The sequence below is a fragment of the Micropterus salmoides genome, unplaced genomic scaffold, assembly GCF_014851395.1.
Source record: "Micropterus salmoides isolate LMB-PRFRI ecotype aquatic unplaced genomic scaffold, ASM1485139v1 Ms_hic_scaffold_19, whole genome shotgun sequence".
Lineage (NCBI taxonomy): Eukaryota > Metazoa > Chordata > Actinopteri > Centrarchiformes > Centrarchidae > Micropterus > Micropterus salmoides.
This window is the reverse complement of record NW_024041039.1, coordinates 23607124-23630817: the sequence shown is the minus strand read 5'-3', so window position 1 is coordinate 23630817 and position 23694 is coordinate 23607124. Positions and strand designations below refer to the sequence as shown.

The 23694-nt window shown below is 39.3% G+C and overlaps 3 protein-coding genes across 4 annotated transcripts; all 3 read left to right on the top strand.

Annotated features, from left to right (window-relative positions):
* The first annotated feature begins 5026 nt into the window (after window positions 1-5026).
* Window positions 5027-7507, top strand: LOC119910838 (complement component C1q receptor). The gene is made up of 2 exons (XM_038729633.1): window positions 5027-5031; window positions 5526-7507. The coding sequence occupies exons 1-2, from the start codon at window positions 5027-5029 to the stop codon at window positions 7438-7440; spliced, it is 1920 nt and encodes a 639-aa protein (XP_038585561.1). The 3' UTR covers window positions 7441-7507.
* On the top strand, window positions 7459-10822 carry LOC119910870 (fibrillin-2). Its single transcript, XM_038729691.1, has one exon. It carries the CDS (start codon window positions 8852-8854, stop codon window positions 9983-9985), a length of 1134 nt encoding a protein of 377 aa, XP_038585619.1. The 5' UTR covers window positions 7459-8851; the 3' UTR covers window positions 9986-10822.
* A 2826-nt stretch (window positions 10823-13648) lies between these two features.
* Window positions 13649-23200, top strand: gnmt (glycine N-methyltransferase). Of its 2 annotated transcripts, none has more exons than XM_038729693.1 (6): window positions 13649-13997; window positions 16009-16136; window positions 16449-16562; window positions 16751-16893; window positions 19567-19688; window positions 20820-23200. In XM_038729693.1, the coding sequence occupies exons 1-6, from the start codon at window positions 13789-13791 to the stop codon at window positions 20989-20991; spliced, it is 888 nt and encodes a 295-aa protein (XP_038585621.1). In that variant the 5' UTR covers window positions 13649-13788; the 3' UTR covers window positions 20992-23200. The 2 variants fall into 2 exon arrangements, with proteins under 2 accessions (XP_038585621.1, XP_038585620.1); XM_038729692.1 differs by having other exon boundaries at window positions 16009-16160.
* The last annotated feature ends 494 nt before the right edge of the window (window positions 23201-23694 follow it).

The window sequence follows — 23694 nt, the reverse complement described above, 5'->3', positions numbered from 1 at the left end:
GACTCCACAGCTCCAGAGCCAGAAACACCTGCAGGAAGTGATAGGAGGAGAGAGGAGAGGGACGAGAAAGCACAAGACTACCGGAAAGGGGAGAAGTTGTTTTAGTAACATGCAATAATGGGATGAGGTTGCATACAGAGGGAGAGAAAGTAGAGGAGAGAGGAGCTCAGTGCATCATAGGAAATCCCCCGGCAGGCCTATAGCAGCATAACTAAGACTAAGATAACACTACTGAGAGGGACAGAGAGCAGAGGAGAGTGGAGGTGAAGCGGTAAGCATGGAGTAGCTCAACCAGTAGGGAGGGAGCAGGGAGGTAGGGTCATAAGTGTCATTTAAACTGGGGACATGTACCCACCATTTTTTGAGAGTATTTGTGTGGGGGTTTGTGACCATTTTTTAAATTTGGTTTCATGTTGACAGAAACATGACAGTATACATATAAAGATATACAAATGTACACACCTTCGTTCCCTCATTTACTCACCTCAACCTACACACAAAACACACGCACGCACGCATACATATACACACAAAGCTTTCTGACAAATAGCAACAAAAAATGATAAATAACAATAATAGAAATGCTAAGAGAAAGGTTTATTTGCACAACAAGAAAACATGCACTGCAATGTAAAGATAGAAGAAACAGATCTGCCTTGTCCAAAAAATAACATAGGCTAAAAAAGCTTCTGATTACTGCATTATATTCTATAATATCTTTTATAATAAAACAAACTATTCTGTGGTTAGGTCGATGTCACTGTAGCTTTGAATATATAGCTAATTACAAATTAGTTATTTTGTTAGAATTCAAACCAAACAGAAAAAATTTAACCCTTTTAATTCTGTTCTAAGTTTCGTTGTTGCATCCTTGTTGTTGCTATATAATCAATGATTGTTTTGTCTCATATTTATCCTTATTAACCCTTTACTTGTCTTCACCTTAGCAGTAAATAAATATTTTCACGTTGACTACAGGAACGTGTGTGTTTGTGCTGTTTATAATACTGGTGAATGCATGGAGGATTCGTTCCTTAGATTTGAGATTGATTATTAATAACTAACTATAATTATTAAACTATACCCAAGGATTCCTAGCACCAACTAGCAACACTAGTTGATGCCCCCTTCGAACAAGTGCTTATGAAATTAATATATCCAAGTATTAAAAATGTTCTTTGCAAAGTATGGGTTCACTACAATACTAACAGATGAAGTTCAATAAAAACAAATGATTTTGTCCTGCCTTTAGAAGGCCAGCCACACTCCAGGGATTTATAATGTCTTCTACTTCATGTATGATTTAGACTATGAATGAAATTTAGAATACAAGTTAGATACCGGGTTTATTCTTTGTTCATCCTGCACTACAGCAGCTAACAAGGGAAAAGCTGTAGCTGAGTAGAAAACAAACTTACCTTTCTCAAGAAATACAGTAATGTAATAATATCACATATACTGAATAAGACACACATTACACAAGATGAATAAAGTCTGCTCAATCACATTTATGTAATAACAATCAAATTTAACAAAAGCATCAAATTCGGCTTATAATAAGTATTGTATTTTTGCTTGTCACCATTATTAGCTTAAGCCTGTGGCATTTTAAACTGCATAAATTAGCATAGCTGCTGGCGGACTATTTTTCTACTCATAGCTTAACAAATTACATGTACTATTCATACTATTTCTTACTCACCACTGGTTAAGTCACAGCATCTCCTGATGCGGTTGAATTTCCAGCCTGAATGTAGATTTTGTTGAAACAGAGCAGCTGAAAGTCAGACTCTGTTCTCCATGGCACAGGGCCGAGGTTAACCCTGACAAAACGTAAACGGTGCTGCCTTGAAGCGCACTTACTGCCTTTTTAAAGTGGCAATATGTAGTTTTCAGCAGCCACTAGCGGTACGGTTTTTAGGCACAGTTGCAACCAGGTGTGTGCTTGTACGTGTGCTAGGACTCACGAGTGAGCAAAATTCATACCAAAATTACACCTAAACACAACCAAAGTTATACACTACAGTCACACAAACTAATGATCTATAAGGAAATACATACAAAGAGACCTGTTGGCAAAAATACTTGCAATGCTCCTTTTTACTCTCTCCCTCTGTGTGTGTGTGTGTGTGTGTATGTATGTCTGTGCGCAGTGAAGGCTTAAACCCAACCGCGCAGTTGAATGAATAGTTTGCTAGTTCAGACCTGTCTACAAATATATTCATTCAAATGAATGTAGTATTAAAAATAAAAAATCTGATTTGAAATATGTTATCTTTCTTATCTTAAATGTCAATCTCCAGTCATCCATCCCTTTTCTCACCATGGATGTTTGCTGACAATATCGCTTGATATGCCTCCACTTCTTGAGAAGTAGTATGTTGAAATCATTGATGCAGGATAGGAGCATTACATGTCTTGACAACTACAGTCTGATAACACTTGTATACTGTATACTATGTATATTGTATACTCCCCAAAAGGGGCCTATGATCCTGGGTTGTTTTTTTTAATTGGTGCATTGATACAAAACCTGAATGACTGCTATGTCTACATGCAGGTACTTGCAGCTGGACTTGAAATTACACTATCTTGGGGATCACTATGATGTGGCTGTTTTCTTAGCTGCTTTCGGTTAAGTGTTGACAACTACAATTACTTGTAATGTTAATGTAAAATTAGCCAAATCCATTAATTGTTAGTGCCGCAACAAGTCCATCCATCGTCGACCGTGCAGGGTTGCGAGGGGCTGGAGCCAAACCCCAGCTGCCATCGGGCGAAAGGCAGGGTAAACCCTGGACAGGCCGCAAATCCATTGCAGGGCCACACATAGACAAACAACCAGTCACACTCAGACCACCCGGAGAGAACATGCAAATTCCAAACAGAAAGGCCGGCCACGACCTTCTTGCTGTGAGGCAACAGTGATAACCACTGCCCCACCGCGCCGCCCTCAGCAAGAAGGGTCAACCTGCAAACATGTGCAATTGTGTTTATTGGATAATGTGACCAAACTGGTGGCATTGCTAATGGGAATCACAGTCACAAACCCATGGGATTTGTGGTTGCTGATGACTTAACAAGAGTCTACAGTCGTGCAAGCTGCACTGTGAGGCTGTGCCTAAAGGAGACCTGTTATGCTTTTTATGACTAATCTACAATGTTATAATGTTGGATGTTCATGTTAAGCATAGCCAAAGTTTCAAAAAATGAGGTTAAAGCATTTATAAGAAATAACTGTGAGCAAAAACCTCAGGTTTCCTCCTGTTCTGAACGCTCTGTTTTGAACTGTTTTTCTACCAACAGCTCTGTTCTACGTATTACCGAGCCAGACCGAGTCAGGGTTCCATATATGCTCATGTGCTCCCACACTTAGGCCCTTTTGCCAGCTGAAAACGACACCTGCTGTTCTGAAAACGCCTAGCTGTGAGCGCTAGGGTGCGTTTTGGAGGTGCCGTGTTTTTTTTCGAGATGATGGTTGCTATGATACATAATTTCCGTGGAGGCAATGTGTTGCAAGTAGGGTAGCCTACTTAATTTTAGTGAATGTAAAAATGTCACCACAAAGTATGTAGGCCTACTTGCTCTGGCCCTTGCTCTGCATGAAGAGAAGGCTGAAACATGAGAGCACAGACTCTCCATACGTGGGTTCATGAGATTTTGTGTGCGAGGTATCACCTCAGCGAGTAGGCACATCGTTTCGTTCAAAATTGGATGTGCTCGGAACGGTGTTTGTCCTGCCCCTCCTGCACTGTGATTGGACGGCTGGGTAAAAAGTGACAGTGACAATTGCAGCGTTTTTCCCAAAGATGAACATTTTTTCAACTCTCGGCGACCAGAAAAAAACGCTCAGCGCCCAGCACCAAGTGCAGAAAAGGTGCTCCTGGAATGAATTGAAAAAAGGCGTCAGAAAAAACGCTTTGGTGGACACGGGCCCTAAGGGCAGGGCAACGTTCAGTCTGCCTGTTCCACCCAGCAAAAACAACAGCCTGGTAACATGCTTCAGGTCCTGGCCAATCAGAAGACAGTGGGCTTTGAGAGGGGGGTCCTTAAAGAGACAGGAGCATCTACAGCTTGTTCAGACAGAGGCTGAAATGAAGGCCTACATGAAGAATTAGTAGGCTATAACAAAAAAAAAACATTTTTAACTTTGAATCATGCAAAGCTGCCATACAGGATCACAGAACTACAATATAGGACTGGAAAAACAGTATAATAGGTCTCCTTTAATGCTAGTGTGGCGGTACATGCTCACACTGACAATGATAACATGCTGATGTTGAGCAGGTATAATGTTTATGAGGGTCATTTAAGTTTAGCATTTGCTAATTATTAATAAACACAAAATACAGCTGATGGGAATGTATGTTATTAGCAAATATTTCGTCATCAACCGAGTACTGGGCAAATTGGAATGATGGTGGGGATGGAGGAAAAGTCGGACAATCACCCAAGTTGTAAGGATCATTAGCATCATCTGGGCACCATGGATATCTGTACTACATTTCATAGCAGTCCATCCAACAGCTGTCAAGATATTTCAACCAAATTAAACATCAACCTACTGGTGGCACCAGAGAAAAAATCATGGGATGACTAAAGTCATTGTGATTCATCCTCTGGGGACCATGAATGTCTATACATAATTGCATGGCATCTATCGGGTTTTCTTTGAAGTGGCCTCTATTTAACTGCCTCTGTGAGCTCAGCTCAGTGGGTGGAGGAGCGTCTTACTAGATTTCCTGTGATTGTGGTTGGGGCCCTTCCTGTGTTTACAGTACAAAGACAGGAAATGTTGTCTGGATTGACATGAATGTCCTTGGCACTTCCAAAACAGCACATACAGGGTACTTAAACACACACAGGTTATGCACAAGTATCTCCAAATCCACTATGTTTTATACTTTTAACTTGTTTTAACTTCTGTTTGACTGTTTCATTCGTGGAACAAAATACAAAGCAATGGCTTTAGTAATGCATTAAACTGCATAGTTATCAGTTTTTTATGTATATATTTAAGGTAGATATGAGGTATATATTTTACCATTCAACTCCTTTTTGAATGGTAAATTGTAATGTGGGTTGTTCTGAACAATACATGTAAGTGAACAATCATACATCATTTTTACTTTGTGTAGTCATATACGTATACTCTCCTGTAATTCCCACCAGGAAGAACTTTATATGATAAAATCATACCATATCTCCTACTGTAAGGCACTACAACCACAAAAGTAAATAATAAAGTTTCATCTTTAATGATGATCACACAGTTAGAGGCATAATAAATACAATCAATAATTAATCTGAGATTCTGATTTAACAATTTATTACACTGGATGATTATGATATTAATATTACTACTATAAATAATAAAGTGTAGGGTGACTGTAATCTCTGTGGCAGCAAGGTGGCAAAGGTCCCAGGTTAATTCTCTGGAGCAGCTAATTGTGTCCATCTACAGCATCCAGCTGTAATGCCAAAGTGTCTTACACACTGACCCCTGCATGTTCATGTATTGTAAGGCCCCACAATTATGGGAGTCAGCTTAAATGCCTGGGGCCGGAGACATCTGTAGAAGCAGTCAAAACACTGTGCAGCCTGCCATTGTTTTCTATTTCAAAACGGAACTGGCCAGCGGGGGAGGAAAAAAAGAACCCACAACTCCTGTTAAACATAATTTCCGTCTTTAGTTTAGTCAGGATACAGAGCACCAATGTTAGTTTCAGACCCACACCACTTGATTTTAGCTGCGAATGGGCAACCACGTATCGGTCACATTTTACCCAAAAACACCCAGGGACCATCTGGATATTAGCTAATTTGTTGATCTTTATATCAATTATGTTGTTGATTTTTCTACTGCAGCTCATCAACAGCTTTGAGGGTTTATCTAGAGCTAAACATGAGACCCTGTGCACCTCTAACGCCTGCTTCACCCTGCATATGAACAGGGTGAGCTTTGGGGATGCCCGTCAGAGCTGTGTGGACAATGGAGGTTATCTGATGACAGTCAGAGACAGAGAAGAAGAGGATGTGCTGCGTTCACTTCTCTCACACATCCAAAGACAACATCACGACAGGGCACTTAAATTTTGGATTGGATTAAAACTGCACAGCGGGGACTGCGTGTTACATGACAAGAATCTCAAGGGGTTTAAGTGGGTTTCTGGCGAGGAAGATTCCCACTACTCCAACTGGGGAAAAGAACCTGACGCAACATGCACAGCGGAGAGATGTGTTCATTATACTTTATCAGATCAGAACCAACTGAATTGGATTGATGGACCTTGCAAAAGGCAGTTTTTTTATGCTTGCAAGTTTTACTTTAAGGGAATGTGCAAACCGTTGGCTCTGTTGGGGCCTGGACAAATAACCTACATAGCGCCCTTCTCAGATGAGCCACAGAGAAGTGAAATGCAATCATTTCCACTCGGAACGTATGCTGAAATTGAATGCAGTGACAAAGCACCTAAGTACTCTGTATGCAACAGGATTGGAGACATTTATCGTTGGAGTGTCCCTGGTCCATTTTGCAATACAGGAAAGCAAAACTGCACAATAAACAATGGCAGTGGTGACACCTGTGAGCATCAGTGCGTAATGGGGGAGTCAGGATATTCCTGCACATGTCCTGATGGTTTCAAACTGGATGCAAACCAACGCAGCTGCTCTGACATTGATGAGTGCCAGTCACAAGTCTGTGGGCATCATTTCTGTTATAATACGCCTGGCAGTTACACGTGTGAGTGTATAGACGGCTACGAAATGGTCGACGGTAAGTGCAGTGATATGGATGAGTGCGTGCAATCAAGATGCGAACACAGCTGCTTGAACAGTATTGGATCTTTCTCTTGTTACTGCAATAAGGGGTTCAATTTATCCGAGGATGGCCACTCGTGTGTAGACATAAATGAATGCGTCAGTAATCACTGTCAGTTCAATTGTGTCAATACGCTAGGCAGCTTCTTGTGCACATGCCCGCAAGGCTTCCACATGGAGACAAATGGATCAAGTTGCGCTCCAGATATGAAAGAGACAGCTGTTTCATCAGACGGCCCAGCTGAGGAGGAAACACAAGAAAACTTAACAGAGTCTTTGACCAGAAACACTGTCGAGCTTCAACACCAGTCCCCCCACACTGAAGCACCGCTTCCACAACTGGTGAACGTCACGCACGGTAATCCACAGAGCAACACATCCTTGGTGACAAGTTTTGTCAGTACTGTTAATTCCAGAGTGATCATCTGCGTCCTTGGTTCAGTCATTCCTCTGCTGCTGCTGGTTGCAGTGACTCTGGCTATTGCAATTTTTCGATGCAGTCGCTCTAAAAAAGAAGCCAAGAAAAATACCTCCACGGATCGCTACTGTTGGGTGTCCTCTGGTTTGGATCCACGTTTAGAAAAACTATATGAGTCCATCTTGACTGATGAACCATGACCTGATAGCGATGTAGAAGACCTGGGTTATTGTGTTTATTTATGTAATTTATGTTCTTGCAACCTCGCAAAAAACTTTGTCCATCAGATGGTGATTTGTTTTTGGCAAAAAGCAAAAACACATATTGTGTAGAAATATAGTGGGTAAAAAATAGAAAAATATGCTAAATCTGGCTGTGCAAGAACTATCAAAGTGCAAAAATGTGTTATAGGTGTTGATGGTATCAAGGAGATATGAAGGGATTTGTATGACGAAGCTGACTGGGTTTTGAGAACTGATCTATTACTAGATGCCATTTGATTTGAGAAAGTTGTGATGTAAGAAGTTGAAAGTGAGCAATTTAACGTTAAGTTCAGTCAGCTAATGTTGACATTTGTCTACAACCGACTACATTTTCTGCTATTTTACCTATAGATGTGTTTGAGTACTAAATGTGCCACTGCCTGCTCACTAAATCTGTGACACATCATAAAGCATCACACACATATACCTCCCATTGACCCCGTACCCGAGAAACCGGAGGCCCCCAGTGAGTAACGTTAATTACATGACAGTGTTTGGAGCTGGTCCCCATGGAATTCCCATTACAAGCTCCTTTTTTGGGCCACTTAGCGGAAACAAGTTGAAAACAACATGTGGTTTACATAAGTCCATAATATTCATTCTCCTTTAGCTCCATTTTTGGTCTCTGGGAAATTTCTGACTCTTGAGCTGCTAAATGTGTTCGCTAGCTTGTAGCTAACTGTGTGCTGTTTGGTGCTGAGCAGATAGTGTACTGTGAGTTTTTAGAGCTTTTTCTCTGAAAAAAACTGCCTGCTGCAGCTGAGAACAACACTATGAGAGCGGAGAGACTGAACCAAAACAGTAAAGTTGCATTGTCATTTGATACACTATAATTATTGATCATAGCCGTTTTGAATACATGCAATATTTGCATTTGAAATATAGTGAAGTACCTCAACATTGTATGAAAATACAGTACTTGAGCAAATGTACTTACTTTCCACCACTGGCACAGGGATGTATTTATGCACAAACCAAACTAAACACATTTTACTGCTCTATTATCATATCTGATACTGGTGTAAATATGATACTGATAAACATGTATCAGAGTTTCACATCAATATATGTTATATGATGACAAAGTCATGCTAGAAGTCAACGACAAAGTAGTTTGTTCCAAAGTATTTTTTTGTTCGCATGTTTTGTTTATGTTTTCATTATGATGACAATTTTCTTCACTAACCTTGGGGGAAAAAACACTAGCACATTTTTATCTCACTTCCTTCCGGTCTTTAACTTTGTCATTGTTCTGAGGGATGTTTTTTCCGGAGTAGGTAGCCACAGGCTCTCACTTATCCATTAATTTGGCCAGCCAACATTGTTAGAGGATCTACTGCAAGACATCATGGCCCGCTTGCATCTCACTGTGTTTGTGCCATTGAAGGTAATGACAATAACTATTTTAATGTCAGTTATTTTGTTGTTGTCTATTGAGACAGGATTTGGCCTGAAACAGACCTGTAGGCCTTTTTGTACTGGGAGTGACTGCATAACTGTAAACCAAGAAAGAGTGGATTTTAAAACAGCTGAGGAAGCATGCCATGACAGGAATGGAGAGCTCTTGACATTTCTGTCTGAGATAGATGAGACCATCCTTGACATTTTGAGTCAAGATTTATATGGAAACTTCTGGATTGGACTACATTTACCAGCTGGAGCCTGCAGCAACCTTTCAGCTCCACTGAGAGGCTATGAGTGGACCTCTGGCAGCATGCACCCGAGCTTTATTCCATCTTCAATCACCTGGGCAGACCGTGTTAAAGTCTGCTCTCCACGCTGTGTGACATGTTCAAATGGCCAAAAGTGGACAGAGAGGCTGTGCTCGGACAAGACGGATGGCTTTCTGTGCAAAACAAAGCACAAAGATGCATGCCAGGCACAAAAATTATCAGATAAAAATTTTTTCCAGAGCTCCAAAGGCTGTTCAAGTGGCCCCTGTGAGCATTTATGCACAGATGTAAAAGGTGGTTATAAATGCTCTTGTTACAGAGGATATATCCCAGACAGCAAGGACCTGAGCAGGTGTAAAGTGCACTGTGGGGGACAGAAATGCCATGCGATATGTGAGGGAGACAATGACACATGCTTCTGTCCTGATGGCTTTCTTCGGACTGGTAAATTTTGTGAGGACATTGATGAATGTATCATGGACTGGTGTGATCAAGAGTGTAAAAACACTTTTGGAGGTTTTGTGTGTTCCTGCAGAAAAGGATTTGTACTTGATGATAGTAAAGTCAATTGCATCAAAGCACAGGACAGTGAAAGCTTTGTGATCACAACCCCTATTGCCATAGGTTTTGTCGCAAACAATACTACACTGAAGGTTTCTTATGCAAACACTGGTGGTTTCCTCTGGCTGTGGATTTTTGTTGCTTTGACTGTGGTAGTGTCTATATTTGTGATACGGTTTTATGTTGTTAAGCGTCAGAAGCGGAGAGAACAAAACTCTACTGCTCCTGTGGACAATATTGAGTGTTAAATCAAGTCTAGGAAATGATGAACACTAACTCCACCGGTCTCTTTAGCATTCACAATTTGGGAGACTTGCCCATTACATTTATCAGATTGCTGCTGTGGGAAAGATCTCAGAATTAACTCTTCTGATTCAGGTCTCTGATTTTTGAATATACAGAGGTAATGTATTATAAAATATCAATAATATTAATAATATATTACATTTGAAATGTAGGGGGGTATGGATAATACTTCTTCCAGAAATGGATATACACTACTTTATTCCTAACTCCTAATTAAAAGCAGCTCTTAATTCAAATAAGAAGTCGATTCAAATTTTAACTTTAATTAAAGTACTTATATACGTTTCAGGACTATAAAGTTGTCTGTGTCCCAGGTGGAGCTGAGAGTTAATTTTGATATACCGCTTGGTAGCTGATATATATTAACTCTTGTTTTTTTAACTCAGCATATGTTTCTTTAGTAAAATGTTTATCTGCATTAAGTAAACCTTTCAGTCAAAAGTAAAATGGAGTTGATTAGAAAAAAGTCCTAAGGGAAAGTGCCAGCTCCTTAATATGTTACTTTCATTCATTACCATAAATGTGGACTGTGTTCTTTTCAAGGTTTTTTCTTTATAGCATAAACATATTTTTTGTGTGCATGTGCATTTAACTTTGTAAAAGATGAGTTTTGAAGTACACAAGTGAAATTGCTTGTAATATGGAACAATAGAGGGAGATTTCATGTGTCATTCTCTGTCATTCATTCACTCATAAAAACAATTCATTGTCGTCATCATTCTCATCCTCAGAGTGCCACTGCCGCCTAGTGTTCTTTTGAATAAACTGCTGAAGAGTCACATGTGGCTTCCTGACTGTTAAACGTGCATGCTTCTAACAGATTAAAAATAGCAATGAAACAGGCCGTTTTCATGGAAGAGACATATGTCACAGTAGCAAGGTCACAGAAAAATAATTGATCAAATTTATTTACACCAGTGCTATTTTATTTAAAATAAAATTCCACTCTATACACCTGTGTTTTTCACACAATGAGAAGTCATTTTGTCTTCTGTAAAAACAAATGACCAAATGCATCAATTCCATATTGTTTACATATTGTCATATGGTTTTAATTTAATTAAAAATTAAAAGTCAGTCAGTGGTTTTCTGTACACACTTCACAAAATTTATTTTCCTATTGTCCACTATTGGAGCCTCAAAAAGTGCAAGCAGTTTAAAAGTTAAGATTAATTTGCCTTTGTATTGCTCTTTGATACAATATTACATTACGTTCATTAACACAATAAAGTGAGTCCATTATGCTTAAGATGGGCATTAAAGTCAGCTTAAGGAAGTGTTATGCAGATAGTAACTGATTAGAGTTCTATTCCCAACAAAGCAAAGGGTCTCTGACCAGAGGTACCAGTCGAAACTCTTTTTCTGCCTAAACCCTAAACATGTTCTACTACCTACTGAATAAACAGTAACCTCTTCCTGTTTTGTACCCTAACTACAGTGTTGATGCTTTAAATCGTATGATAGTCTTGCAGCAATTAAACAAATGCCAGTACTACTGGACTCAAACACAACCAGGTGGACGATGGCTACTTTCTTTTACAGATTCAATGCACTGTTCTCAGAGATTCTAATCTGTTCTCATTAGTTTTGCATTCTGGGATTTCTTATACACTTTTAAGGAGGGAAAGATCTGAAATGACGGAACAGCTCTAAAGAGCCCAAACCAGGGAAGAATGGGTAAGAAAGTATGAGAGCTCGACACCTGCACCTTGCATTTTACTTCCTGTTTGTCTGTCTTTGTTTCTCTTTCTCTTCCTGTAGGCTGCCCACAATGAGCTGCTAATTGTACCGTTTTTACAGTGCTGTGCGATATATGTGTTTATTTTACAGTTTACCTTTTTGTGGACTTTTTCACATCAGAAACGCAGACCATCATTTTGGCAATGTAATGTCAGTAATAGTCTGACACCGTGAACCAGTCTTGACTTTGTGTGGGTGAATTAGTCACAAGTGTGCCAGCAGAGGGCACTTGACAAAGAGCATTGGGAATCACAGCAGATTTATCTTGCAGTTTTCCACAGCTGTCCCCAGATGTTATTATTATTTAGACATATTTAACTGACAGCGCCTAACCAACCATCAATAACCAAGTTCTACCTTTTCAATATGACCTACAGCTGAGTAGTCACTCCCTATAGTTCCAGAAACTGTTGGTGTGGAAAAGGTCAGATCGATAGTTTTCAAGTACTAAAATATATTGAATAAACTTAAATAAAATCATCATATCATGATATCTTTCTTGATATTAGGCCTGACTTTACTGCTGCCATCTTTACTTTCTGACTGTTTGACACCTTTTTGCCTTTGGCCTAGTCTTCAGCAAATAAAATGCATGCCCAGTTGGATTTCAGGAAGTTGAAGTTCTAAAAGTTGCCGTGTCACCTAACCTGCAATATTATGATCTCATTTGTGTTATTCAGCTAGGATTTTAAAATGATAGTATGATTGAACATTTTGTTTGTTGGCCAAGCCTTCAAAACACACTTAGTTACCTAAATATAATAAGTCTGCCAATTTCAAAATCTCACACACACAAATAATGTTACTAGTTAACCTGTTTTAAAAAATAGAGTAGCCTGAAATGGAAAATCAGTATGTATCAGCTGAGTAGATAAGTTATTGTCTCCGTGATTACTATTGATAGAACTGGAATTTTAGGCGACTATATGACCTTATCATGACTGTTTATGCTCTCTTTAAAAAGTGTGTGTCTGTGTTTTTGACAAAGAGAGAGCATATTGTAGCAGTGGTAATGTTGATAAGACCGGATGGTGCAAACCTGACCTGGATGGCACTGGTTGTGGCTGACATAATAACCTCACCTCTTTCATCAGCCAATCACAATGGGACGAGGTAATCATTAGGAAAGGTACAAAAACAAAAGGTTTGTTTGGCTTGTGTGTGTGGCAGACAACCAACACTTTTTATTTTGGTTACATTTAAGTTCCTTTGTTCTTGTTCTTAATTTTATTGAACTTACTATGCATCATGATGCTCTCTGCTTTTCGAGTTAGTTGTTGCATAAAATTGCAAATAAACCTTACATTTTTTAACTGTATTATTATTATTATTATTATTATTATTATTATTATTATTATTATTATTAATATTATTATGTTGTAAAACCTTCACTCGTTTCATCTTAAATGTGTCCAAGCTGCATGATGAAATGATGAAATGTTTGAGGGGGAGAGGTCTCTGACCATGCTTAACCTAAAGCTGCTTTATCCCTGACTTTAGCCTTACAGGCAACCCGTTCTCCTGGGCAGCGTAAAAATTGTGTCTTTTTCAGCAGTCTAGCGAAACCCTAACATCAAACATGTCCCTACACATCTATTACCTAGAGTATCTGATATACTGACCTTGTTAAAGGTTACTGTATAATGTAGCAAAGTGTGATCATGACCCTGGGAGGTTATGCTAAGGGGAAAAAGTAGCTTCCACGACGTCGACGTCTGCTAACGTCAACACGGAAGTGGGGTCCGTCTCCACTTGCTTCATAACGGCTCTGCTTCACCCTATCAGAAAGTAGGCGTCAGTCCACAGCGCAGTGTCATTGGGTTAAAGTTTGTCCGCCCTACTTGCTCATATAAATAACAACAACCGAAAACTGGGCTAGCATGTGGAGACAGCACCTGTCAGACGTGTAGCTCATTTCCATACATATTTAAAGCAGACACTTCACTGAATACCTTCGTTTGCCCTGTAAGCTAAGTGAAACACTCTGGTAGGGACAAACAGCAGCATGTCGGTCGACAGCGTGTTTAGGACCCGCTCTCTCGGCGTGGCCGCGGAGGGTCTTCCTGATCAGTATGCCGACGGCAAAGCAGCGAAAGTCTGGGAGCTGTACATCGGAGACACGCGGAGTAGGACACAGGAGTACAAAAGCTGGGTGGTGTCTTTGCTGAAAGAGCAAGGGGTGCGGAGAGTGCTGGATGTAGCCTGCGGAACAGGGTAATACGACATGTTGTGACAGGTTCTAGCTTTGACTGGCAACGTGTCACAAAACGTCATTGAAAATAAGTTAAATTTAATTCATACTTGTGTTTCAGCAACCGTAATACTCCTACTCCAAACATTTATACATGGTCTATTTTTATACAAGCCAATCTTTAATTCGGCGTTGTTCTTTACTCCAAGTCTACATTATTTAAATAAAATGTCAATATTGTTGACTTACTTCCTTTTATAGGAAATTTTGATTTGTGGTAAAATCAGAGCTCTATTGAAATGGTTGGTTGAATCGGTGTGACCATTCTGAATGTACTGAACGATCAGCTCCAAAGCAGAGTCTTATTTGAAATGGTTTTTTGTAAAATATATAATATATACTTTAATAATAACATATACTTTACATAGCTATAGACCAATATAGGGATGTTTAAACCTGCACAAAGCAGTTCATTCCACATTGTCTTGTACGGGTTCAAAAGTTTTAAAACTGCCTTTTGTTCTACAATAAATAAGTTAGATTATGTTTAAAGGTAATCAGGTTAGTTTGACTCCTGGAATTTCAACCCACTGACACTTTAAACTCTGGACAAAATCCGGATTAGGCCAGAGAGTAATGAATGAAAGTGCAGAGTTGCACCAGACACTGTGCCAGTTCCTGCCTCCAGCAACAGCCTGGAGCTGGGACCATGAGCTGAGACAAATTGAAGTGTTTATTGTTAAAACTAAGACGGCTTATTCTGCCTAAATGTACTGTATTGTTTGTAAAACTAGAAGCCAGCAGTGGGATGTCGCTTATGCAGGATAGCAGATGTAGGAGTCAGTGGATAATGTGCTGGTTCTGTGTTTACCTCTGCTGATAGTGTATCTGAGCTCTGGGACAGCAGCAAGGCCATTGGCTGAACTCAAACAAGAATATATGTCTACCTAGCCCCTCAGTTTACCTCAAATGGTCTTTTTATCTGGGAGCAATTGTGCTGGAGATGTAATATTATAAAATTTTTTTTTACTCACCTAAAACAAATTACAGCTGCCTCTGTTTGGCTGATGAATATTAGGGAGCTAATGATCTTTATCATAACCCCCATGTCAAAAGTAAACACTGTAAAGCGTCATATGTGACAGAGCACTGGCTGCTGGGATCCAGTAGGGAGGTAATCAGCCCGCCGTCTTTGACCGCACTCCATAATATGTCTCCGTGGCGCGTGACCATCTGGGGCGATGTAAACACGCTCGTAGTGGAATGAGGTTACAAATGGCCTCACTATTTTTGGCTTTGACATCGTATGCAGAAGCTGTAGAAGCTGCAGATCATGCTTTCAGTTGAAGATATAATCATCAGGGTTTGCACATGAATTGCCTTGGTCTGAAGCATATAGGTTCTGTTTTTGCTTTTTTTTTGGGCTTGAGATCTATGTTGCGTAACTGCAAGTGAATAAGTGGCTTGTAAAAATGTTACCTTAATCTCAAGTATGAGGTTTACCTTGAGCTACAATTAGATCGTTTTACTTTGTATTCTTACAGTTGGTTTGTCCTCCCACCATCCACAGACATGCAGGAGAGTCCAAACAAAACACAACAGCCTCAGTTCAGACTGTGTTTTGTACTGGGTTCATGTTGTTCTGTCAAGCTGTCTAAGCACGAGAAGCTACTGTCTATCAAATACTAACCGTCTCTTAAAGACCTGTGAAACATGAAGGTGTGGATGTATGATGAAGTTCCTCCTGACAAATTGCACTGCTGTTTCAAGATGAGGAAAACTAGATGACAGGAATATTGGCACATTTGTTTCTGTTCTGGGAGCGCACTTTCTTGTGTGAATAATCAACCTCAAGTATGCTCACTGTGAACTTACTCCTATTCAACTCTGGCAAACTGGTTAGACATGGAAGCGTCGATTGTCTCTTGAAACAAGCTTGCAAAGCAGGTTCTCAGGTGAACAAGATAAAGATAGTACAGTTAATGAAGTCGCCATAGCATTGTATTCACAGAGCATATGTGTTTTCTTTTTTAGTGTTGACTCCATTATGCTGGTGGAGGAGGGGTTTAAAATGGTGAGCGTGGATGCCAGCGACAAAATGCTTAAGTATGCACTGAAGTCCAGATGGGAGAGAAGAAAAGAAGCAGCGTTCGACCAGTGGGGTACTGCATTTTTCATTTGGTTAAGTGTGTAACTCTATATTAAGAATATTTGCACCATCTTAAGATAGTCCTGATTTTCCAAGTCATGCACAAAAACACTTGAAAGAGATAAAACCATTGTCCATACTGGATTGAATTCTTTGCCTGAGTCCAGACCTTTGCATCCGCCCACTCCACCAAGTTGCCTGATTCTGTCTGTCTGACATCTGACCAGTCACACTGTCACTGTCCATTCCTGCAGTGTGTATCAGGTGACCTCATGTTTCTATTGTGTTTTTACCCTTTGGTCGTTCTCTTCCCTCTCATCCTCAGTGATTGAAGAGGCCAACTGGTTGACGTTACCAGAGGATATTCAGAAACCAGGGGATGGCTTTGATGCTGTTATCTGCCTTGGCAACTCATTCGCCCACTTACCAGACTTTAAAGGTACGTGAGAGATAAAGGGACAGGGCCGTTTCTTGTTCTTGAATGTGGAAGGTAAGATTCTGGGTCACAATTTTCAAATCACTATTTTCACGTTTTTCATGCCACCAACATAATCTCTTATTCAAACAATGTGATTTAATTAAAGGTCATTCTGTTTGATCATGTTAGTGATGTTTTATTGCTTTTAGGGGACCAGAGTGACCAAAAGTTGGCCCTTCACAACATTGCCAGTATGGTGAGACCAGGTGGGATCCTCATCATTGACCACCGTAACTACGACTACATCCTAGAGACTGGCCGGGCGCCACAAGGCAAAAATATCTACTATAAGGTACTAAACTTCATCGAGTTTGTTCCAGAGGGTGCAACTTGACATGTAGGTGGATCATTTTCTAACCCATCCAACCTCATTCCCTGCGGTGGTGGACGAAGTATTCAGACTTTTACTTAGTTGCAACCTAAGTAAGTACTAATATTACACTGTAAAAATACTCTGTTACAAGTAAAAGTACATTATTAAAAATGTTACTTAAGTATGTAATTATAATCAGGAAAATGTAGTGAAAGCATTAAAAGTAAGTCCCCTATGGCTATTATACTAGTATATTAAGTATTATATCATGAGATTATTATTACGCGTACGTACGTACATTCATGTAAAAGCCGGATTTTACTGCTGTAGTTGTTGAGGTGGATCTTATTTTGAACTCTTTTGTGTTGGACTGCAACTAATAATTATTTTCATTATGAACTCATCTGCTGATTATTTTCTCCATTAATCGATTGTTTGTAAAGATTCTAAAAAATAGTGAGAAATGCCATCACAATTACCCAGAGCCCAAAATGACACCTTCATAACCCTTTTTTTGTCCGACATTCTTAACCTCAACGTTATTAACAATGAATTCCAATAATTTTTAAAAATAAAAGGAAAAGCAGCAAATCTGCTCAAAAATATGTGAAGCTAGAACCATGAAATGTTTTTGCGTGGTTTTAGTTGTACTTGTATAAACTGCTGGATAGTTTAATTCATAACACAACATCATATTTTCTAAACTCTTCATATGTTTTGTGTGTAAAATGTGTGTGGAATTTGTAAAGTAACTACTAAAGCTGTAAGATAAATGTAATGTAGTGAATTAAAAAGTACAATATTTCCCTTTGATATGTAGTGGAGGAGAAGTAGAAAGTGGCATGAAAAGAAAAAACTTAGTTTCTACATAAGTGCAGTACTTGAGTTACTGTATTTAGTTACTGTCCACCCATTGGTATCCAAATTTCTGCTGTCTTTCTGATTCATCTTGCACATGGTGTAATGTTTACACAATGGCGGCACGTTAGCAGAGCAGTAGCAGCAGCAGCAGCTTCACCCTCGCATGAACCCTTTTCTTCATTCAGGTGCTTTCATTGATATATTTTTTTTTATAACTTTTATAAAAGTGTAAGTGCTTAATACCTAGTACCTGTACTTCTGGCCTGGTCACACTGTCACTGTCCAACAAACAGAGGGGGATCAAGGAACCTGCATGATGAGGGTGGATCCCTGTCAGTTAATCCCCTTGCAGTCAAATGACAAACATTAGTTGGTGGCAATCACGTGGCTGTCCGCATCCTCAGGGAGAAACTGAAAAAAAAGCGCAAGGGCTTTTGTTGACCATGTAGTTGTTCTTACTTCATTCGCTTCTATATGAAACAGGCTAAAGTTTGGACTGATTCCCAGAGAAAAGTGAAATGCATAACAAACTTGCAAGAGCTAAAGCATCAGTGTGAACGGTACATAAAAGGCTGTTTTTAATCTACATTTCCGCACAGCAGTTGGACAGACCTTATTGTTTATGAATGGTTTGTTTACGCCATCACTAGCAGCAGCTGAGTCTAAGACCTAAATCTCTATCTCAGAGCCTGCCGGATATTGTGAGATTTTCGATGAAAGTCCCCCCAGAGAAACAGAAGGAAATTTGCATGAAATTGTCAATTTTTAAGACTATTTTGGCAAATAGGTAGAAGAACAGATCATGTCAGGCATATTGAGGTAAAAAGCGCCATTGAAAAGACGAGAGAAGTTAAGTGTGTACATATTTTTTTTGACTATGTATTTATTTAAAAAGGGACAGTGCATATTAATGAACATATTAGCTTTTCAACAAGGTAAATATGCCAGAATTAGCCCGAAGGCTATTTTCCATCTGTAGTCCCCGGCAGCTCGTCACAACGTAAAAGTAACACAGTTACAAATATTAAATTAGATATATAATAAAACACAATTTAAAAGACACCACAGTTTATAGACAGGGTTATGTAATATAAAGTGCTGTTTATGCAGCAAAGTGCCATTGTATGAAATTAAGTACAAATTAATTAAATTAAAGTGCTATTTAGTGCAGTAAAGTGCTGCATCTAGTACGGTATACAAACCCATACAAAACAACAGAGTCAGTTAGTGGTCACAAATTTAATGTGTCTTGAGCCATTGTTTGAGATGGTTCTTAAAACTGTAGAAAGTCAGATATTCCCTAACGGCTATATATATATTGTGGCTAAAATGCACATTTATATGTTATTATATATTTATGGAGTATAGTATCATGACAGCATATGTTTGGGTTCAGACAAGTTGCATTAAACACCCAATCCAGCAATTATTATTTGCAAAAACTGAAAGATATTATATGGAAATATACAGGGCCAACAGCAATGAGCCACATTTGATTTATGTTATTTTCCTCAAAGCAAGCTCCATATTCTTTAATCCAGCCAAAGTAGGAGCTATCCAGCTGGATAGCCTCAATATAAATACTAAGTCAACAGCCACACGCTAGACCAAAATCCACTTGTAATACCTCTGTAGTCCCAGAGTCTGCTCAGCTCTGTATTCCATAACGGCAAGAGTGCAGTCACTTCCAATCAGGCTTCAGTTCTGCTCACTCTACTTGTCACAAAAGTTGTGACAAGTAGTTTTTGGTGCTTTGCTTATTTATAAGTGTGTGTGTGTTTTGTGTCGTAGAGTGATCTAACTCAGGACATCTCTACTTCGGTGCTGTGGGTCAACAATAAGCCCCATATGATCACTCTGGACTACACCATCCACGTGCCCCAGGCCACCGTCCACAATCTCCCTGAAGTCAGGTAGGTTAGCACTCTACTCAGAGGTGTATGAGCACAAAACACTGACTGCAGCGTTACGATGCAACAGCAGTTTTCTCACATTCATGATAGAGAGACACTGGGAGGTAGCCAAAATGTATTAATTATTAAAGAATATGTTTAAACCAAAATCCACAGCAACTTACTAGGGCTGTGCAATGCCAAAGGAAATGGGAGTTACCATCTCCCACAGAAAACGCTGTTCCTGAACTGCCTGAAAACAGCCTGATTGAAGTCCAGCCTTTACTTTCGTAATCTATCTGCGTCATTATGTAACGTCATAATGCTCACCTAGCAGCAAGCACCCCCACCCTCCCTACAGAACGTTAGGCAGCCATTGGACATAAAGTTGTTACCGTGAAGCACAGTTAAAACTTCACGTATGAAAGATCAATTTGTTACAGATTAATGACTCACCACTCTGAAACTCTTGCTCCAGTCTATGTTGTGAAGCTGGTTTGGGAATATGTACGACTGAACTGAAGCCCCGACTTCTCAGGTCTATGAAATGTAAGATAAATACATTGCTTAGCTGCCACTGTTTGTTCAGGAGCTACAATCAATTTAGTTTGGCAACATTTGGCAACAGATTTAAAGCAGCAATTGCTGCCTGGCAGTGATTTGAAAACTGCAAAGACGCGCTATGTGAGACTTGTGAAAGAGTGATAACACTTAACTTAACTCTAATAACTACTATAACTCTTCTACCCATTAGGAGCAGGACAAAAATGAATGACACGGTAATAAGTATCTTGTAACAGCCACTGTCAAAGTCAACGACATAGGACAGTATCATGTTGGCTTACGACCACACGGTTTGTGTTTGATTATGAAACCCTGCCGTGACACACAGTACTTGTTAGGATATAATAATGACAGGGACGTGTGAGCCTTTGAATAAATGTTACCTTGCAGGCATTGCTTCTGTTTTTAGCCTGCGGTTTTGCATTTGACGATGTTTGTCTTACAGTCTGGGTTTTTTTTTCACTGGGAAGACTCTTTTATAATGTTGTTTTTCTGAAATCCCTCAAGGTTGACGGACTCTCTCACCAGACATGTTAGACACAATAAAAACAAGCAGAAATTCTAATGCGCTCTGTTTGTCTTCCCCAGTAAATTCCGTCTGTCCTACTACCCTCATTGTCTGGAGAGCTTCAAAGCTTTGCTGAAAGAGGCCTTCAACGGCAAAATGGAGCACAGCGTCTACGGAGATTTCAAGACGTATGTCCCTGGCCAGACCGAGGCCCCTTGCTACTTCATCCATGTCTGTAAGAAGACAGCCTGAGAGCCCTACCCGCCAACTTGCTACACACACACACACACACACACACACACACACTCACACTGCTAGGAAAATAATAGCTATCTGCCCTCTTTAAATGCCAACATGCTCCCACAGTCCTCCAGATTTGGGCAAAATTATACTTGTATATATTTAAAAAAGAATGTATATCTCTTTTATTTAGTGTGATGAGCACATGGCCGCTAAAATCATCCTGATAATTTATTACTTCAGTGTCCAGTGGTAATACATGAGCATACTTAAGAGTGGGCGCGCCAGTAGACAGCTGATGATTATTTAAGAAAACATATTGTCATTGATTTCCTCATGGCCGGGAAAGTTTTCATTTTCTCTAATGATTTTAAAATGATGTATGCTAAAATGCTAAAGCAACAGAGCATCTTTGACTCTTCTAGGAACAATTGGTTGATTCCGATCTCTCTTTTGACTTAAAACATAGTGTGTTTCTTAAGCTCTCAACTAGTAACAGTCTTAAAAGGTCAAAACTAATTTGCAAAATATATTCCAAATGTATCGGACCACGGTTTTGCTCCCCTGCTTCCCCCTTCTCTGAACTTTGATATCCACAATGAAGATGTTTCAAAGCGGTGCTGTATATTAGTGATATTCCTCACGATGGAATACTTGACATTAGTCGCCAGTAATGTACAAAGTGCTGTATTTAAAGACTCGAGTCTTTAAATACAGATAAAACTTCTGTGTTTTGTGAATACGGTAGCCTTTCTTTTTTGTGTATTTATGATCTGGAAAAGGAAAAAAGCTGATCTCATTCTGACCCACTGCCTTTCTTTAAGTCCAGGCAAATCCTTGATGACCACAGCACGATGGAAGTTTGAATTTTTCAATTCATTAGCATTACATTTAAGACAGTCCCCCCACTTTTTTTTGCCCAGTCGTAATCATGCCCAGTCACTGATGTCACTTAAATAAGACCAGAGAACAGCTGTAATAAAGACTGTAAATCCCCCTAACGCCTTGAAATGCCTGGTTAACCTATGTGGAGTCTCACACAGGTCAAAACAAGAAGCACCTGTGAGTGCAGTAATAATAAATGTCTTTGACAACCTCACCAAAACCCTACCAGCTCCAGAGCTAAATGACCTCTGATCTCTCTGAAGCTGAAAATCAATCAATAATTTTTCACTAAAGCCCGCTCTCGAGAGAACGGGTCCTCATATTTGGATGGAATGTGCCTTTTTTGTGTAAGAATTTAGGTTTTCTTTAACTGATTTGTCTTATTTTGTGGTACAATGTAAGTTGACTTTATTTGAGCCAAAAACAGCCATTTCATTTTCTGGTAATTATCATTAATGAACCTACAACCGGCCAGAAGTGAGCACCATTATAGGTGACAATAAATACCAAAGTTCTATACCCCTATGAGGATTCATCAGAAGCCTTTTAAGATGCCAATGTCATTTCATTTCATTTCAATTAGCTTTATTGGCATAAATGTTATGGTAAACTATGTTTCCAAAGCACAATGTCACTAAGCTGGGTTTAGCAAGCTGGTTAAAAATGCATTACAGCAAACCACTGCATAATTCAATCCCAACACAAATTGTGTTATCAACCCAAGATGTTTGAAATGTGAAATTGTTTTTTCTCAATATTTGAATGTTTTATCTAAAGTAGGACAAACTTGAATGTTATTCAATTGTGTGCACAGTATATGTCTCAAATAATTAAGTTTACCCAAATAATGAGAGGAAGATGATGGAGAAACCATTTACTTTGCTGTATTATCCAGGTTCAAATACACTTTGCTTTGATACCAAATGGAAAATGTGTTTTTCATTGGAATGAGAAAGGAGAGGAATCAAATAGTATTACTGCCCTTGCTGTTTGCCCAAAAAAGAATGCATGGTGCATTCAAATGTTGTGCCAGTGCCTTTTGTAGACCAAAAAGTACGGTACACTGCTGTTTGTGATTGAGATCAATACTATGCGGGAAGAATGGGTGAACATTTGTGTGGGTTTGAAAGTTTATGGAGAGATAAAAGTATTTGACAACAGTCAAAATATTTCCTAATGAGCGATGAATATTGGAAGGATTTTGCATGAAATAAATAAAAAATCTAGATAAGGAACCTGATTGTCACATTTTAATTTTCACTGTCACTGATAAACAGAAATGTGCACACAGCATAAACCTTTTAAATAAACAAAAATTTTTTCTGTGTCAAATCCATATAGATGGGATTACCCAGATAATGTGTGTGTACAAAGGAACAATTGTTATTCCTCGTATTCAGTCATAGTATTTGTTACTACAGTAGGTGGATTGTTGAAATTTCTCATAATTTGGTGCATCCATTAAGGCATCCTGGCTTCACCCAGACCTCTGCATCCTATTCTAATATATTTGATGCCAGAGCCCCAAAAAATAACCAAACGTGTCTCTGATCTTACAGTGGAGTTGCGGTTGTGTACAGGCAGAGTACTCAGAGAGCATTACAGAACAAAAGGAAGACATGGTGAACAACCCAAAAATGTCACAACAGGCACTTTATTTCTACCCAACAGTAGCCCAATAATAAAGTCAAATACTTTTTCTAATCCTTATCCCTAAGTCAAAACAAATGCCTGTTTCAAGACAAATGTCTCAGTATAACAAGTTAGTGCAAATTAGGAACTGCTATAGAAGTCTTCCTGTCAGCATGTCATCTACTGTACTTAACGTGT